This window comes from Pinus tabuliformis, chromosome Q (assembly GCF_031772625.1).
Source record: "Pinus tabuliformis cultivar Carrire ecotype Pingquan chromosome Q, CPIR1, whole genome shotgun sequence".
NCBI lineage: Eukaryota > Viridiplantae > Streptophyta > Pinopsida > Pinales > Pinaceae > Pinus > Pinus tabuliformis.
In genome coordinates this window covers 557,747,048-557,767,624 of record NC_142296.1, presented here as the reverse complement: position 1 = coordinate 557,767,624, position 20,577 = coordinate 557,747,048, and the positions used below count along the sequence as shown (strand labels likewise).

The window sequence follows — 20,577 nt, the reverse complement described above, 5'->3', positions numbered from 1 at the left end:
AAAAAGGGGTGATCAACCAAGTAAGTTAGTTGATCCACAGATTCCTATGGCAAGGAGGTAAGCAGAGTGAAAAAAATACTATCTAGTTCATTGGAATGTGGTTCGTCTTCCCAAAAAATTTGGTGGGCTAGTTATTAAGGAGCCATATTACATGAATCTTGCTCTTGTTGCAAAACTGATATGGAGACTTATTTCAGATTCCAAAGAATGGTAGAAGAAGGCATTTTCCAAAAAATACTTTCATAATCTCGTATCCTAAGATTCGAAGTAGTGGTTTGGCCAACCAATGGTTCCAAAATATGGAAACTGTTTAAAGAAGCAACTCCTCTCATCACAGAAAATCTCTTGTGGAAAGATGGTAACATAGTTCACATAAATATTTGGAAAGACCATTTTTCTTTGGATGGTCCAATTGGGGAACAAGAAGTTTTTCAACCTTTAGCAGAATGGATGTCGTGCATAGGTCTTAACATGCTTCATGATATTTCCCTTTGGGATGACAAAGTGGATTGGAAAGGATGGGCGAACCTATGCCTACCATCAAATTCGCATCTGGGCTAGATCCAATTGCTCTCCACTTTAAAAGGTATGGATCCCATTTCTAGATCACATCATGATCAACGAACCTGGATAAATAGTCCTCATTTATGTTATTCTATCAGAGAAGGCTATGCCTCCCTTATCACAAAGCTTCAACACTTTGGTGCTCGCAAGATTTGGTCAAAGCTATGAGATGAGTATGGAATTCAAAAGGTCAATTTCTTTTGTTGGGCAATGGCGCATCAAAAAATCCTTAGGACAAAAAATTTAAAGAAGAGAAACATTGTAGCTCCTTTGAGATGTGTACTTTGTAAAACGTCGGAGGAAAATATTCAACATATTTTCAAACAATGTCCATTCGCCCTTACAATTTGGAACGCTGCCTTCTCCCGACTGATAAATGTAGAAATGATCCCCGAATCTTGGGAAGACATGTTTGAGAATTGGAAATGTAAGATACCGCGGCCGGACAAACCTCCACCACTCTTTTCCTGTTGCTGGGAATCCCTCTTGAAATACTTGTGTTGTCCATTTGGCTAATGGGGAACAATGCAATATTTAACAACAAAGAAACTGAACCCCTATTGGCCACAATTAAAGCCACCTCCCTCCTTTTAGAGGCTATAACAACTTGTGGATATAAATCTTTTGAACTGGACAAGCTTACAGAGGAAGAGAAGGATTGCATTAAAGTGGGTAAATCCATGGACCAAGCATATAAGTTTAGCCTTCGCTCATTTCAAATGGATAGCTTCTTCCTCAGATTATTTGTTGAAGAATTCAATCAGTGGCAAAAGGACAAAAAGCAATATTCGTTGTTCTTTGATGGTGCATCAAAGGGAAATCTAGAGCTGGCTGGAGCGGAAGGGGTTCTTCTGGGCCCCGATGAACATGTTGAATCGCAGTATGCCTGGGGTCTAGGAACTGCGTCAAGTAATCATGCTGAATATATGGCTTTATAGAAGGGCCTTGAGATTGCATTGGATAAAAACATAGCGCAATCCTCACCATATTTGGAGACTCTATTCTAGTCATTTGACAACTTAATAAAAGTCAAAGGACCTCAATTCCAAATCCTCCTTCAATTTACAAAGGATAAAACACCAAGTTCTTAAGTTTGAAAAAATTGAGCTCTATCACATCTTACGCCACTTAATTTCCGCGGTCGATTTGTTGGCCAAAGGGGAGCAAATTTAAGTTAGGGAGAATTGTTGGTGAATATGGAACATGCACCATCCTCTCCCATTTCGTGAAATGATTGTGGAAAAATTAAATTTCATTAAAGTCGACCAAGGCCAGTGCAATCGAACCACGGTAATAGTCCGCATGATGGAGCTGTGTCTGAAGCACAGGAGGATCCACATCACAAGCGAGGTCGAAGCGGAGAAAATGGGGACTAAAATTGAGGCTTGGAACTCTGGTAAGTTGGGAAATGGGTTCTTGTTGCCATAATATGGTTTATGATGTACTGTAAATATAACTGTTTTCAAGGGGTTTATTGTCGAGTCTACAATCAAGTTTATAATAGAATAGAAGGGGGCGTTAGCTGTAAAAGCAACCTCTTCAGTTTTGAAATTTTGAACTGTCATGAAGCTACGGATAGTGAAGAATCTGTAAGGGAGCTAGCCCGGATTTCAACCTTTTTATTAATATAAACCATAATTGTTTCATTAAAAAAAAAACACTAGTTCATTGAGATTTGACTAGTCCAATTTTTCTAGTTCCTATTCAAAAACCAGTTTGATAGGTGGACCGGTCCAGTCATCGGTTTTGGTTTTGAATACTATTCTTCAAGGCGGAGGGAGGTTGAGATCAGTGTTGTTAAAAGCGCGATTAAATCGCGCTTTTTTGAAAAAAGCGCGCTTTTTTCCCTAAGCCGATTAAATCGCGCTTTTTATGGGAAAAAAGCGCCTAAAATTTTTTTTGCCGCTTTTTTTGAAAAAAGCGCGCTTTTTTGAAAAAAGCGTGCTTTTTTCGAAAAAAAGCCCGCTTTTTTCGTAAAAAAGCTCGGGGGTCCCTGGCAGCGCGATTTATAATGAAATTTGAAAAAAAAAGAAAAAAATGAATATTTTTGTACCAAACGCTTTTTTCCCGCTTTTTCCGATTTTTTCCGCTTCATTCCCAGCGCCGATTTAATCCCGCTCGCGCTTTTAACAACATTGGTTGAGATAGCCTTTGTTGAGAATGAAATGAAATGAAATTTTAACATCCATGAGACTAGATATAGTCTATGGGACCACTAGCTTCCCTGCTTTTTTCCTTTTGCAATTCAATCCTCTTATTATTCAAATTAATGATGAGCTGACCCAACCTTCTAACAATCCCCTCACTGAAAAGACAATGCCAAGGAACTGATGTTAACATACTACTGTAACTATCTCTGATGTCTCTGAAAGCATCACATTCCAAAATGAAATGTTTTTTTGATTCCACTGCCCCGGAAGTGCAAAAAGTACACACTTGTTCTTCCCAAGCTTCTTTAGGTCTTTTCCACTGACCTATTTCGCACCGTAGTTGATGCGAGTTAGTTCTTAATTAAGCAATAAGAATCTTTGCTCTCCATGGAATGCTAGCTCCAATGTACTCTTTTTGTTAGAGATTACAAGTGGGGTTGAATTCTTCAACATAGTACTTCTTCTTTCTACCCAACTCTTTTCCCCATATACGCTTATGAAACTTCTCCATAACAAAACTCTTTAAATCCTTGCTATTTGTGGGACATGCATTGAGGTAAATATTCCATTTTTGCATCCATTTGTTGTTTTGTCTCATCCATGATTTCTTTCTTTCACTCATTCCTTCATTGAAAATAACTTTAGGCCATCTACCTTCTCCCATTTGCTCAATTCTTTGTAGATACCTTATGAGACGCACTATAGAAATTGCTTCGATGGAAGTTGCTCCTGTTTCACTCAGCATTACCTCATAAGAAATTGCACTGTTTATTTTAAACTTTCTAATGATCAAACATTTTTGATTTTCTCAACTTGCTTCCATTTTGAGACAGGGATGTTGCTAGCCCACAATTCACACCCATATAATATTACTGGAAAAACTAGGAGCCCAAAAATCACTTTAATTGTTTTCCAATCCCATAACTTTGCCTCTCTACATCTGTTTTGAAGAGCATATAATGCTTTCCACCCTCCTAAAATTATCTTCTTTCTGCAGTGCTCCCAATTAAGCTTGTTGTTGAAATCAATCCCGAGGTACTTGTATTCATTTACTTCTTCAAGAATGTTGCCTTCAAAGAAGAACGTATGCTGGCTCTGCTTCTTTTTATTTGAGAAAATCATTATTTTGGTCTTGCTGGTATTGATTTGCATCCCCACTTCTTTACAAAAATGCTCAAGGGCATATAGGTGCATTTGTAATCCCTTTGCCGATTTAGCAATCAATACAAGGTCATCAACATATAAAAGAAGCTTTATCACAAACTCCCCCAACCGAACACCATCCCCACCTTGTAGATTTAGCCACTCTTCTAATTTATCAATATATAAACCAAAAAGAGTAGGGGATAAAGGGCAGCCTTGCTTGACTCTGATGTCACTTCTAAAGCTTTCTGAAATGCCCGCTGAAGTTCTAATTTTGATTTTCACCTCTTCATAGAGCCTATGGACAACAACTCTATAATGCAAAGGAATTTCAAGTTCTTCCATTCTACTCCACAACTTATCTCTAGGGACCGTGTCAAATGCCTTTTTGAAGTCAACAAAGCAGCAAAATACTTCTTCTTTGCCCTCCCAAACCTTTTCAATAATGTGTCTCAACGTGATACCATGATCTATTGTAGAATGTTTCGGCCTAAAACTTGCTTGCCCTTTTGCCCTCTTTTCTTTGACTTCCGCCCACTTACTGATTCTATTTTCTACCATGCCGCTGAAGAGCTTTGCAAACAAAGGATTGATCATAATGGTTCTATAGTTGGAAGGATTATTAATGTCTCCACTTTTAAAAAGGGGTATTGCTAGACTAGTTGTCCAATCTCTTGGGAATCCTTGCTGAATGATGTTGTTGAATATTTCTATGATGTGCGGTACAAGAATGTTCATTCCCCACTTTAGATATTTTGCTCGAAGTTCAACCAAGTCTTTTTCCTTTCCTATTTTCAACTTCTTAATTCCTGTCTCTACTTCCTGTAATGTGAAAAGCTTTGTAGTTGTGTTGACCCTAGGAGGAGGCTCCTCTGATTTTTTTCTCATAAAGTTGTCTTGCATAATGAAACCATTGATTGGCTGTAATATTATTTTCAATTTGCTTTTTCCTTTGTTGAAGTTTTGCCAAAAAAACTTTGGGTTATTCTTGCCTAGATATATTAACTCTTCTCGCCTTGTTTGCATGAACTCATCTTTTTTCCTTTTTAAAATCTGCTTATATAACTTTACATTCATCTTCTCCTCGCCTGCCTTTTTCAAGGTTTTCCTTGCCATTTTGCATTCCTCATCAAACCAAGCATTTATAGGAAAACAATTTGATTCAAATTTCCTATTTTTGTTTTTGTTTTCTAGGTAATGTGAGTCGTGAGATGATTGGCAGTCCTAACCTATGGCTTGACTCTTTAGTAATAGCTACCCAGGGGAATCTAAGCTGTCAAAATCACCCGGGGTTTGCAACTGGTCTGGGCCACAACAACCCTTAGCATGGCTAGATTTATGGCTGGAGTTTTACTCACAGTGTTTCGAATCAGTGACCTTTACACCACGGAGTGCCTTGATAAAACACCCTGTCACCGTCTACTGTATGTCACGTGGGCTTATGGTGGCCTTATGCTAAATTACTTGTATAAGAAATGAATAATTGCAATGTGTGAAAATACAAATAAGGGTTGTGTATTTATACATGATTAAAGAGGTAGGGTGCTCTCCATAGGGCAGAGTTATGGGCGTACATTAAGTTGACTAGGTTGGCCTTAACCAAACCTAGAAATATAATATAAAAATACATATAATGTTAGATGTGACTAAATGTGAACGTTACACCCTTTCTAACAATGTATTGTAGCTTCACTGTAGAAATTATTTTTGGGTGATTTGTTACTTTTGAAAGTATTCATGGCAAACCATAACCTTATTTGAATTTCAAGAGAACTGAAATATACGTTCATTGCCTTTTTTAAATTGTAAGCCACTGGATGTTTATTGCTTAAATATTATTTTCACTGATGGAGTTGCTTTGGCAATTTTGCTGTATCAGGTGATTGGTTTGCAGAGTGGTGCACTGCTTGGTGTGGCGTATAAAACCACAAGGCGGATAAGTCCGAATGCTGCAACAGCAATTTCAACTCTCCAGTCAGGTGCTCTATCGGGCATAGCTCCAAATGCTGGTGGTATGCTTTCATCATTCTCAGCTGCTGACGATGGAGCATTTATGGCCGGAAGGACTCCAATTGGTGAAGCACCAGCCAACTTTCAGCTTTACAGGTTCTAAAACACGTCTATTAGTAGAAGATTTTAATTGACTGATCTCTGATGAAGTGATGCATGTTTCAATTTATGAGCAGAGTGTGCTCTTGTAGCTTCTTGAATTTTACGTTCTGCTTTGTTGATTTTGTCACCTCAGAGATATTTTCATTGTGTCAAGGGCCATTGTTTTTTGACAAGGGAGTCATCAAGTTTTTGAAATGTTGGCAATGCTAAATGCCTTCAAGATAATTAAAAACCATTTCTTAGTTCTAATTAATTGAAATGTTACTTTATAATCTGTAAAAGTCTTACTTTATAACTCAAGAAAACTCTTACATGTTAAATGCTTTTACATTATTGGTATTCCCGTCTTTCTCCTGTTTTCTTTCCTATGTACATATGTTTTACATTATTTTAGTGATCGGATGTATTTTTCATTTGGCAGTTGGGAAACATTTAAACCAGTTAGTGGGCTTCTTCCCCAGCCTGAATGGACTGCATGGGACCAGACAGTAGAATACTGTGCTTTTGCATATCAGCATTATATTGTACTTGCTTCATTGCGGCCTCAGTTTCGATATCTTGGAGATGTAGCCATTGTTGCTTCTACAGGGGGTGTCTGGCATCGTCGACAACTATTTGTTGCCACACCTACTACTATTGAGTAATTTCATACACTCCATGTCTGATTGCTTTGCATGCAATTCCATTTTTATATACTTTTGATTGAATTCCACAGAGCTTTGCTGAGCTAGTTTTTGTGAACTGAAAATTTCTGACAACATCTACAGAAAAATGGAATCTGAAATTGCAAAACTACGTTGGAAGAGTACTTGCTTATAATTTAATGGTGTTTTCTTGGTCGAAATGAGAAGTGCACAAATGTAAAGAAAATAAGCAAATTGGCAAATGAATTAAATAATGAGATATAACAAACGATTTGACATTTGTTGTAACAAGCACAAGAAATCTGACAATAGATCCTCTTTGCATGTTTAGAATAATATGCTAAACTCATTCTTTAACGATAATAATAATGATGATGATGTTTAATAGAAACCTAAAATTACTATTTAAGTACAATTTATATTGCTAAGAAATGTTACAGATATATCATTAGCAGATTAATTGCAAGTGTATTAAACTGACTTTTACATGATCAAAATCAGTTGCCATGATTACAGATGTTACAAGGTTAACTTTCTTTTTTTGCTGAAAATTTGGGCATTGGAGTCCACTTGGGAAATACAACTTATCCTACTCTCAAGGCCGAAAGTGAAACTGAGAGTGGGAAATGTTACCACATAAATATCCCCAAACAACAGCTTGCTCACATGTATATACCCTATCCCTTTCTGAAATTGAACATGTTACCTGCATGGAGAAAACCCATGTTCTTAACTATTAAGTCCACTCAGGCGGTACCAAAATTTTGGGCATTGGGGTTCACCTGGGAAATATAAATCATTACACTCTTTAGCCCAAAAGTGAGAATGAGAGTGTTGGTACCTTGCCAGCACCACACAAATATCCACAAATAATGTCTTGCTCACATGTACAACCCTACCCCTTTCCAGAATTAAATATGTGACCCTTGAGGAGCAAACCCGTATTCTTAACTGTTAGGTGCATTCAGGCTATACATGTTACAAACCTAACTAAACAGCTGAACAAGAGAGTATTAAGTGACACTCTATGTAACAATCTACCATGTATTCTTCAGAGTCGAGAACACCCTATAGCAATGAAATCATTTCCATTTGTAGGCTTGTTGCTGTCTCCCTCGATATACCCTGTAGAAAAGTGATATGCCAATCCTTTTATCAAAGGCACATCCACCTGTTAAGCAGGAGCTGCTATGCAGATTTTCTTGGTGGGACAATCTGATTGATGAGACCTTCTATGCCCATTGACCGGTCAGGTGGAAACTAGTTCTTCTCAGGGGTTCAATTACATTCCCACATTATGTTTGTTGTTGTATTTTCTAGTGTCGTGAACTTACTCTTTTGGCCACTTGTGGACATTAATAAAATTATTTTCTTTTATTTTATGTCTCCTTTGTATGCTTTCCCATTCTTTGTTTCACACTCTACTGTCGTGTGCATTGAATATTACTTTAATGCACTATTTAATAACAAGTATACATACATCATTAGGCAGGCGGGGTTGTGTCATTTAGTAGAGTCATGTCTCTTAGACAGTATATAAGGCATTGTTCTTGATTACCAATTCATCATCTTGTATCATTCATCTTCACTGATAGCTATTTGTCTTTTAACATTATAGGCTTCTTGTATTTTTATCTGTAATGGCTTGTCCTCATAGACCTTCATTTCAGGTCTCTGACAAGTGGCTCTATAACTGTTTGTTCTGGTAATGTGACATCATTCCATCATCACCACTGCACTGTTACCACTTAGCATCATAAGATTGGAATGTCAAACCAACACTGTCACTACATCAAACCAAAACTATCATTGCTGCCATCACCACTTTGTAATTACTGTAATCTTGTTTTTGCAAACACGTCCAAATATTAATGAAGCATGGTAGCAAATTATGAAATAAAGGAATATTTGTTAGACCACTACAAATTACAATACAAAGACATATTAACTGCTTTTGTCTAGGGCAATGCAAAAAAATATATATTGCAAACAGTAAAGGGACTGGGTGCTTGGTTAAAGAGTCCACTGGGAGATTACTGTATGAAGTAATTCACAGTGGAAAGGTTAATAAAACATAAACTTCCTGTAACCATTTGGCATCAACTTTCATTTGTTGCTTTTCATCATACAATCCTTCACATTGTTGGGATACTAGATCTGGAAACCCTAGTTCTTTGGAATATTGAAATAAGAAAGTGAGGCGATTGAACAAAAGCAAACAATGAAATGAAAAACCTGCCAATAAAAGTGGACGGCAGCACTAACACAGTGAGTTGGAACTGTTCCTTAATGTGCTAGAGAAGGAAAGATTAAACACTTAAGTGTGAGACAATCCAACCAAGGATAAAGAATGCATAGTGTAAGGTTTGGGTGCCTGTAGGATTAAACACACTGTATTAGATAGCCGTAGCACAATGATTGAAAAGTCGATTTAGAAATGAAGCTTGAGTGGTGTATTTCTCTTGGAAAACCTCCCAATAAAATCCTGATAACATCTGGAAATCACAAGTTTTTCAACTCACCGATATTATCGGCTGAGTTTTTCGGAACTTGAAAAACTCGTGATATAACCAATAAGCTCCCGATAAAATTGTGATTCAAATGGCAAAAAATTTGACTCGACTGTGCTGCGTATAAGTGTGTGAAAGTCCGGTTTCTTTTACTCATTTTGTACTTTTTTAATTTTGTAGAGTTTTTGGCATTTGCCGATTTTTTCAATTTTCTCCCGACTTCATCGACTTTTTTAATTCTTGGACCCTTGCCGATTTATTCCCAAGTTTGACTTTTTCCAGATTGGTGTATTTAAATTTTATATGACTCAAGTAGGTAAGGTGTCCTCTCAAGAGGGTTGTGGACCCACATAAGTAGGGCTATGCTCCTCAAGAGGGTTATTGAGCCTACATATCAATGCTGATTAGGTCGGCCTTAACCACACCTAGTAATACAATAAAACAATTAAGTATGGCCTTAGCCATGATTACATGTACACTACTGATATACATGAATGGGCCATGGCCATATATACAAATTAGACCAATAATTCCAACAAGGGGAAACATGGAGAAGTCATTACAACACATGATTTATTCACTACCATTATGTGAAGCAAGGGCCTACAACACTGCTGCTCAACTTCACATCTTTGACATGAACATGGTTCCACAACTTGATGAAGGTGTCTTTTGGTAGAAGCATAATGAAGTCAATGCTGGTAAGCTGGATTGCTGAAAGTGGCCAACTTTAGAACATCTAGAGTAAGTGAACATCATCATGTAGATAAATATCCATCGTAATATTCTGACTGGATGAAGGTACAGAGTAAACAGCTGAAAATAGTACATCTAATAAATACACATCATAATGTGGAAAGGAGAGATCTACTGTGGTAGACTGAGACTCACCTGTGGAAGAATCTGTAAGAAATAGTGTAAATGATCATGCATACTGTAGAGAATTTTGACAAGGTGGCAGCCCTCACAGTTTCAAGGTTTTTGTGCAAGTTTTCATGCCCACAGTCCCAATCTAAAGGTCTGATATAGAACTTTTAAATACAATTTTGTTGAAACATTGGCTGTCTCTACCATTTAGTCTTTTGCACAGCTGATAAAAGAAATATTTGGCAAGCACACACACATTAAATAGACACAGTACACAATTGTTTTGATGAAGACGACTCTGGAAAAACCCACAAGGGGAAAACCAGTTCTAAGGGAGTCTTTATATTGCTTTTAAGGATTTAATTACACAGAGAAAATACAACTTATCTCTTCCCATGAAGAAGCATCTCAGAGGGCCTCTTTCAGCTAAGTTTTGAAATGATATTTTAGCATACAATTAGCTCTCCTGTAGCAGAAATTTTGGCCTCAGTTAACAGCTCCTTGTGCACTGGAAAAGATCTCTGTAATGAACAAAGTTCGTATACACAACAGAAGTATTTAGAAGATCTAAAATATGTAAAAATCCATTACAATTGAGGGTACTATTTATATACCTAGATAGGTACCCATTCACAAATGGTCATGTACTTAGAAACATGAGTCTTCAATACTAACTATTAGTTAATTATTCATTATTTATGATTGTTATTATTTATACAATTTAAATATATTTTATTCATAACATTGTCTTATTGTCTTCCTCTTCCAAAAGCTTTGTCCTCCTCAAAGCTTATTGGTGACAGGGCATACCATCTGTTCTTTGTCTATGTAATATATTCACATCTCTTGGAATTATTTGATTTGTCATCTTCGTTGATTCAAGATGATAAGATCCTTGGAGTGATAAATAAAGTTGTCGAACTGAGAAGGGATATGACCATCCTGAATCAATCTTCTGCAGAATCTTTGGGTTACTAGAAAATTGTGATGAATTGTTTTCATAGGATTAGATGGTGCAAACTTTAGTATTCTTTGGAACACAAGTTTGTGGTTTATGTTCTGAGTGATATAGATACACAGACTGATTGAGATGCCTGCTCGTGTGATTCGGATGTCTATAAGGAGCTCTTATGGTTTCATTCTCCCTTATCATGTGTGTGGCAATTTTTTGATTTACTTCACGTACTGATATTGTTGAGTTGGTTAGAGAAACCTCACTTGGAATTTTCATTGTCTTAATTGCAACATCTGAGTGTGTTTTTTCCTCAATTAACTTGTCTTCTTCCTGAGTTGTGATATTCACTGGATCAATATTCCTTCCCTTATCTTCAACTTGGACTGCTACGATTGGAGACTTTGATACTTCTTCCTGAGTAAGTTGTTCTAACCTGTCTTTTACCGACTTCTTGTTACCTTTAAGCTTCTTTATTTGCGTAAGAAGGTTTTGATTATGATTCTTTAGATGTGAAAGTTTTTCATTTTCTGATTTGTTGACTTTATCCGTAGTATCCTTCTTTTCATCTTTCAAACTTTTGATTTATTCTAATAATTTTTTGTTAAGGTTCTTTAAACGTAAATTTTCCTCTTTTCGTTCTAGTAAGTGTTTCTTGAGTTCCTTCTTTGTGACCTTAGTCTTCTTGACTTGTTGTAACGAATAAAATATATATAAATAATGTAAAATAATATAAATGATAATAAGCATAAATAATTATTAATTAAATAGTAATTAGGTTGAAGAGGCATGTCTAATTGAGACATGACTCTTCATGAAGAGACACTTGCCTGATATATAAGCAAGCCTCTCGTTCTCATTGTAAATCATTCTTATTCTCACACATTTAATATATAATATTTGCATCCTCATGGATATCTTTATGTAATTAATTTGTAGAAAGAACTTTGTTCGCTTCATTTGGTATCAGAGTAGTTCGGTCCTCTAGGCTGTTTAACTGCTGCACAGAGTCATGTTCTTCGATCCAGGTCTTTGCTCGTCAAATTCATCAACATTGTTGTCGTTTAAGCGTTTCGCTACAAGAATTTGGAGTTTCTCCATTTCATTATCAACCATTTGGGCATTCAAAAAAATATAGAAAAAAATCAAATTATATAAAAAATAAATAAATAAAAATAAATAAAAAAATAAATTAAAATCACCTGGTAGAAGCCTTGGTTTTAAAAACAACCCATGGTAATTGCCCATGGTATTTTAAAAAGTTAAAAAAAAACAAAAAAACAAAATCAAAAGGAATACGTTTTACTTTTTAAGTGGAGAACATTTTAACAGAGGTTTTAAAAACAACCCATGGTAATAGCCTATGGTATTTTAACATCATGACCGTGTCATATGAAAAGACGTGACCTTTATATTTATTAAGTGGAGTGACATTAAAAGTTTATCAAGGAAGTAATTAAGTATATATATAAAAAAAGGGACCAATTTATTATTTAAAAAAAAGAAGTGAAACTATTATTATAAGATAATAAAGTTATTTTGAAAAGGGGCCTTAATATAAAGAAATACATACATATATAGAGGGAAACAATATAAAGGAGTATTTTTTTTTAATAAAAGGGTATTCAAGTTTTTAACAATCCACATTAAAGGAGAATATTTGAAAAATATATATAGAAGAAATAAGTGATATTTTATAATAAAAATAGCTCCAGTTGACATATTGTTTACGTAAAAACATCAAGGCAAAAATGGAGACTAGTAATGAAAGGTTTCCTAAAACCTTTAGTAAATGTGTTGACACACTATTTAAAATCAAAGGATCGCTCGCAGGAAGAGATATCATAATCTCTATCAGTCCTGCTGAAAATCAAAGGATCGCTCGCAGGGAGAGATATCATAATCTCTATCAGTCCTGCTGAAAAAAGCAATTATGTTAGTCCTAAATGTGTTAACCAATTGGTGATTCTTGAATCAAATATAGTTGAAACGAATATTTTTGGCACATATGACAAACAATACGACATAAGCAATCTACACCTAAGTATTGGAGATTACACTTTTACTTCGCAATTCATCGTGAAAACCTTATTTCTTGACGATAGTGACATTGTTTTGGGATCACCCTGGATGAAAACTCTAGAATCTGTCATATTAAATATGAAGAAAAAGTTTTTAACATTTTCTTACAAGAAGAAGAAAATAACACTCCAAGATTTTACACTAAAACCAAATTCAGTAATGCCAGAAGATATCTCAGATATTTCAAAAGTAATGTCTCAAGAAGGTAAAAACGTATTACAAAATATGCAAAAAGAAATTGACAAAATCAATGTTGACAAAAATGAAGAAGTTTCTCGACTTAAAAACCATAGTGAAAAATTGCTGACGCAAATTAAGAAACTTAAGAAGGATAAGAAGTCATTAGAAAGCCAGGTACAACAACTTATCAAGAAGGAAGCATCAAATGTAGGAATTCAAGTTGGTGACAAAACAACAAATACTGATTTAGTGAATGTCACAACTTAGGAAGAAGACAAGCAAGTTGAAGAAAAGACGCGTGTGGATGTTGCAGTTCAAACAATGAACATCCCCAGTGAATGATTCATAACCAACTCAACAACATCTTCGCTAGAAGAAATTATAAAAATTGTCACATGCCTAGCAAGGAGAAATCAAGCCAAAAAAGTTCCATATCGACATCCGAATCATGAGAACAGAGGAATCAACCATTCTACATATTTGAACCATTCAGAACCGAAACAACAAACTGATGTTCCAGATAATAGTGATGTAATCTCAATCCACTCTTATGCTAACAAGTCGTTACAAAATTCCAGTGATCAGAATGCTATACAGAAGATTAATCTGGGGTGGTCTGATCCCTTCTCAGTGCGACAATTTTGTTTGTCACTAAGAAGATCATATCAGCTTGTATCGACAAAGATGACTGTTCCAAGATAGAAAGACGTTCGAAGCCGAAAAAGAGATCAAGCCTTTTGTCATCGACAAGCTTTGAGGACAAAGCTTTTTGAGGAAGGAGGAAATGTAACGAATAAAATATATATAAATAATGTAAAATAATATAAATGATAATAAGCATAAATAATTATTAATTAAATAGTAATTAGGTTGAAGAGGCATGTCTAATTGAGACATGACTCTTCATGAAGAGACACTTGGTTGATATATAAGCAAGCCTCTCGTTCTCATTGTAAATCATTCTCATTCTTATTCACAGATTTAATATATAATATTGTATCCTCATGGATATCTTTAAGTAATTAATTTGTAGAAGGAACTTTGTTCGCTTCACTTGTGCAATAATTTTTCAATGTGGTCCTTGAGGCGAGAATTTTCTAAATCATTTTCCATTACTTCCTTGTAATGCATATCCTCAAAATCTTTTCCTATCGTAATGCTTCCTTGTTTTGACGAAGTTTGGCTATTTTGTCTTCTAAACTTTTAATATGTGAATTCTCTTGATCTTCTAATTGCAATTTCTCGGTACACTAGATTACATCCTTTTGTAGGTGCAATAATGAGTGTTCAACTGGCAATTTGGACTCTGTTTTCTTCATTTTCTTATTAAAATCTGCATGTTGTTGCTCAAGTGTTGCCATTAATTGTTTTATATATCTTGTTAATGATTTTATTTTATTTTTTAATTTTTAATTAATTAATTAATTAATTAATTTATTTTTCATTCACATAGACATTCAATTAAAGTAAATTTTTTGTAACATTTTATATAGACAACATTTTGATTTCTAAGTGAGTCTGGACAATTAGGATATTCTTCTAAACAAAAAGGACATTTTGAAAAGAATCCACGATCCTTTGCGGCATGCATCTTTTTGTTTTTTCTTGACTTATTTTTAACTCTTTAACTTCTTTTAACTCCTTTACATATATATAGCCTTAACTTTATGAGATGTTTATTTCTTTTTCCTTATGACTTTTTTTTTTAGTGTCTGTATTATTAAACCACAATTTTCTTTAAACTATTATAAATAGAGTCCACTTCCTTAAATAATTGAAAAGTATTCCTTATATATATATATAGCTTTAAAACTCTTAGACATTAAATGAGAGTTTCTAATTAATATGCTTATACTTCTAATTAATCACTTCTTTTATTGCTATGTAATATGTCGACTTAATTCCCAAGATTAATATAACACCCAAAATTTTTAATCTTAAGCTTGGAGCGACTAGGGCAATGTTTATATCAATCGATTTTTTTATAATTTATTTACTTTATTTTTTATTTTTTATTTTTATAACTGGTGGAATTGATAATGCGTTGGCTCTCATATTAGTCTCCGATGACTGCCACTATAACCTCCAGGTGCAACTGCACCGCCCCCAAGCACAACGCATAGGTAAGACGAGGTTTGAACTCGTGACCTGCAGAGTGGCATAGATGCCTTAGCAGTGCATTCTCTAGACAACAAGCCACACCCCTAGGGGCTTCTATATATATATATATAATATTTTTTGGTTTCATTCTTTTTCTTTAATATATAATTATTGTTAGAAATAAATTTTTCTATATATTCTCCTTTTTTTAATCCTTATATATATATATATACTATTTTTTGACTTTTTTTAATATCTCTTTTTATATATATAATATATAATTTTTTTTAATGGCCAAGGGCCTGAATGATGAAATTGGCGAAATGGAGAAACTCCAAACTCTTGTAGCGAAATGCTTCAACGAAAAAAAGGTTGATGAATTTCGATGGCCAAAGTCTTGGATCGTAGAACACGACTTTGATACCAATGTAATGAACAAAGTTTGTATACGTAGTGGAGAGATTCAGATGATCTGAAATATGTAAAAATGCATTATAGGACAAATATATTTATATAGGCGATGTATAAAAGATATGAGATGATTTTATTACAACTAAGGGTCCCATTTATATACCTAGGGAGGTACCCATTCACGAATGGTCATGTCCTTAGAGACATGACTCTTCAATACTAATTATTAGTTAATTATTCATTATTTATGATTGTTATTATTTATATATATTTCTCTGAATAGTGCACAGTCAGCTCTTCAAACTTAGGTATACATAGATGAAAATTTGCCCTCAAATCTCTGATGTTTCCTCCTTAAACACATGTTGCTTCACACTTAGGAAACTCGGTTCTACTTTACAACAACTATACCTGTAGATAGGTGTTAGTTTCCTCCCAGAAATATGTGCCAGAATCCTCTCAGAACCTAGTCCGACATTCACACCGACTCTGCTAGGAATTTGTGTGGACAAACTTCAGTGATTTTAGGACTGACTATGTGTTGGTTCTGACTTGGAAACTACTTGACTAGACCTCCAAAAGATGCTTGAATTATGTACAGACAGTGGCTGAACCTTCCTCCAAGAACTTCGACCTCTCTTCCTTGGCTGAACTCGACCTCTAGGAGATTCAAACTGCTAGTGTCTTCCTTGTTCTCTGCTATTTGAACTCCTTCCTTTGCTTCTACTCAAGCTGCTCCCTTGGATGCCTCGAGCTCCTCCTTAGCTAATATTCTACGCTCTCCTCTTTCCTTTGAGAAGAATAATAATAACCCTTTTCCTTTCCTTTTGTCTTTCCTTAAGATTAGATACCTAACCCTAGTGATCTAATGAGCTGAGATTAAATCTTAGCTCAGTAGATCAAGGGTGGAGATCATTTCCTCTTGACCCCATCTTTACATGATGTCCCCTTCATTTAAATGAACCCCCCTATTGCTTTTTAATGTTTTAATACTATGGACACTTTTCTGAAGTGAACAAAGTTGGTTTTTCAAGTTAAATACTCCAGAAGACTTGGAATATGTAGATCTCCATTGAAGATACAAGATTATATATTAAATGTATGAATAAGAATGATGATACAATGAGAATGAGGGTTCTGTATATATAGCCAGGTAAGTACCCTTTCATGAACATGCATGTATGTAGAGACAGGTCTCTTTATTTAACTAATTATTATTTAATTACATATTATTATGATTATTATTTATTATCTATTTTTATTATTTTTACATAAATTATGTTCATAACATTGCCTCCCCCTTAAAAAATCTTTGTCCTCAAAGCTTAATGATGAAAGGGCTTGATCTCTTTTTCTACTACGGATGTCTTCTCGTCTCAGGACAATCATGTTTGTCTATACAAGTTGATATGATCCTTGGACTGATATATAAAATTGTCGCACGAAGGAAGGATTTAACCATCCTAAATTAATCTTTTGTGAAATCTTTTGATTACTGGAAACTTGTGATGAATTGTTATCACTGGACTGAGTTGTGCACACTTCAGTATTCTTCGGAACATTAACTTTGTTGTTATGTTTTGAGTGATAAAAATTCGTAGATTGATTGAAATGTTTGTTCTTGTGATTCAGATGTAGATAAAGAGTTCTTTTGGTTTCCCTTATCATGTGTGTAGCAAGATTTTGATTTACTTCAGGTTTCGATGTTGTCGAGTTGGTTGCAAAATCTTTACTTGGAATTTCCTTCATTTGAACTGTAAAATCTGAATATGTTTTAACTTTTATTGGTTTCTCATCTTCTTGAGTTGTGATATTGACTAAATCGGTATTCATTCCTCTTTCTTCCACTTGGATTGAAGACTTCGATACTTCTTTCGTGATAAGTTCTTGTAATATATTTTTCAATGATTTCTTATCATCCTTAAGTTTCTTAATTTGAGTGAGTAGACTTTGTTTATGGCTTCTGAGACGTAAAAGTTCCTCATTTCTCGAGTCAAATTTATTTTGGTATTCAAGATTTTCATCCTTTAAACCAGTGTTGAAAATATCGGTATTGGCAAAATATCGGCGAGGGTCCAAAAAACATCTTATTGGCAATAGCGGCGAAAATATCAGTAAATATCGGTAAGTTTAAAAAATGCATAATATATTCTTTTTTTCAAATTTTTAAACATATAAAGCAATAACAACATGAAATAAATACATTGGCACATAAATATGAAAAAAGCACTGATATATATGATGTCAAATAGAAATGATACATTAAAGGTGATACCAAATCCTGTTGATCCCTGATAATTGTCCAATCAAGGACTCAAATGTGGAGAACCAATACAAAATAACATCACATATATAAAAGCATCTCATCATCATGAGTTATATGTAGCAAAACAAATAAAACTAGCAGCTATCTATCTGAAATCACTCCCCTCTTCCCCTTTTACCGGAAAACATGATGGGTTGTTTGCCAGCGCTGCCCTTAGTAGTAGAAGGCCATGGCCCTGCCTCTGCACCTAATGTCAAATAATGAGTGCTAGGTATGGAGTTGTGCTCTCCTATATCTATAGCAAATGGTGTTGATGCTGATGCTCCCACAGTGTCCTCCTCCTCCTCCTCTTGATGCCCTTGTTCTAATGGATCATTTGGCTCTAACCATGAAGGTGACTCCTCCAAGATGGGCTCCTCAGACTCCACCTACCACTGAGACAATACATCAATATTGTCTAAGGAAATGGCATCTGGATCCATTGGTGCTTCTATTTGCCTCACTCAAAGTCGGATGTTGTATTGCACATACACTAAATCATTGAGGCGTGTGGACTCCAACCTGTAAGAGTGTCAAAAAAACTAATGACTCTTGACTCTTGACACTTGACTGTCATAAATTAAAAATTAAAAATTACAATAAGTGTAATTGTTCAACTAAAGGCTGGAGCTCAAAGTTATACCCGTTGCACTTTTTTGTGTGTATTTTCTCAAATACATTCCAATTGCGTTCACACCCTGAAGAGCTACATGTTTGACTCAAGATTCTTATGGCCAATTTCTGCAAATTTGGTGCCCTTGCACCATAGCTTCTCCATCAAATATTTACAACAAAATAAAGAAATAAAAAATTCAAAAACTTAAAACATAATTAAACTTTCAAATAAAAGTTACATAATTGAATTTAAAAAAAATAGAATTATAAGTAAGGAAATTCTAAACTGAAAATTCTAATTTCTAATGAGTGATGACTTGTCACATACGTGGCATGAAGAGGGTCTTTTCCTTAATAGCATCATCAAATAGGCCAACACAATCCCAATAAAACTGTATCCCGCGATTGATTTTGCTACGAAGCTCAAGATCAGGTAACCATCCTATGAATACAAGAATGGAGCCCTTCCATCACCTCGCCATAAAAATCAAAGCCACATTTGTATGAAAATGCGGGGTTGAGGAAGAGTGCTACTGCATGAATGGGTTGATGAAGCATCCCTGTCCACCGACTATCAATCACATCCCATAACATCATATGCCTATCAAGGCCAGCAGAACCCTTGTTTGAATAATAAGAACGAATGGCCTCCTTGGCCCTATCCATGGCCTCATACAAATAAGCCATTGCAGGCTTCTCCTCATCTACTAATGTAAGAACCTTTACTATAGGTTCACTAACTGAGCATGCTTCTACTCTACCAAATCCTGTTGATCCCTGATAATTGTCCAATCAAGGACTCAAATGTGGAGAACCAATACAAAATAACATCACATATATAAAAGCATCTCATCATCATGAGTTATATGTAGCAAAACAAATAAAACTAGCAGCTATCTATCTGAAATCACTCCCCTCTTCCCCTTTTACAAGAAAACATGATGGGTTGTTTGCCAGCGCTGCCCTTAGTAGTAGAAGGCCATGGCCCTGCCTCTGCACCTAATGTCAAATAATGAGTGCTAGGTATGGAGTTGTGCTCTCCTATATCTATAGAAAATGGTGTTGATGCTGATGCTCCCACAATGTCCTCCTCCTCCTCCTCTTGATGCCCTTGTTCTAATGGATCATTTGGCTCTAACCATGAAGGTGACTCCTCCAAGATGGGCTCCTCAGACTCCACCTGCCACTGAGACAATACATCAATATTGTCTAAGGAAATGGCATCTCGATCCATTGGTGCTTCTATTTGCCTCACTCAAAGTCGGATGTTGTATTGCACATACACTAAATCATTGAGGCGTGCGGACTCCAACCTGTAAGAGTGTAAAAAAAACTAATGACTCTTGACTCTTGACACTTGACTGTCATAAATTAAAAATTAAAAATTACAATAAGTGTAATTGTTCAACTAAAGGCTGGAGCTCAAAGTTATACTTGTTGCACTTTTTTGTGTGTATTTTCTCAAATACATTCCAATTGCGTTCACACCCTGAAGAGCTACATGTTTGACTCAAGATTCTTATGGCCAATTTCTGTAAATTTGGTGCCCTTGCACCATAGCTTCTCCACCAAATATTTACAACAAAATAAAGAAATAAAAAATTCAAAAACTTAAAACATAATTAAACTTTCAAATAAAAGTTACATAATTGAATTTAAAAAAAATAGAATTATAAGTAAGGAAATTCTAAATTGAAAATTCTAATTTCTAATGAGTGATGACTTGTCACATACGTGGCATGAAGAGGGTCTTTTCCTTAATAGCATCATCAAATAGGCCAACACAATCCCGATAAAACTGTATCCCGCGATTAATTTTGCTACGAAGCTCAAGATCAGGTAACCATCCTATGAATACAAGAATGGAGCCCTTCCATCACCTCGCCATAAAAATCAAAGCCACATTTGTATGAAAATGCGGGGTTGAGGAAGAGTGCTACTG

General features: G+C 35.2%; 1 protein-coding gene across 1 annotated transcript in view; it reads left to right on the top strand.

Annotated features, from left to right (window-relative positions):
• Positions 1–20,577, top strand: part of LOC149220653 (Transducin/WD40 repeat-like superfamily protein) — a 303,099-nt gene that overhangs the window by 177,209 nt on the left and 105,313 nt on the right. The window contains exons 14-15 of the mRNA XM_089384847.1: positions 5,737–5,963; positions 6,391–6,609. Of these exons, the coding sequence (XP_089240973.1) occupies positions 5,737–5,963; positions 6,391–6,609 (446 nt within the window). The remainder of the gene's footprint in view (positions 1–5,736; positions 5,964–6,390; positions 6,610–20,577) is intronic.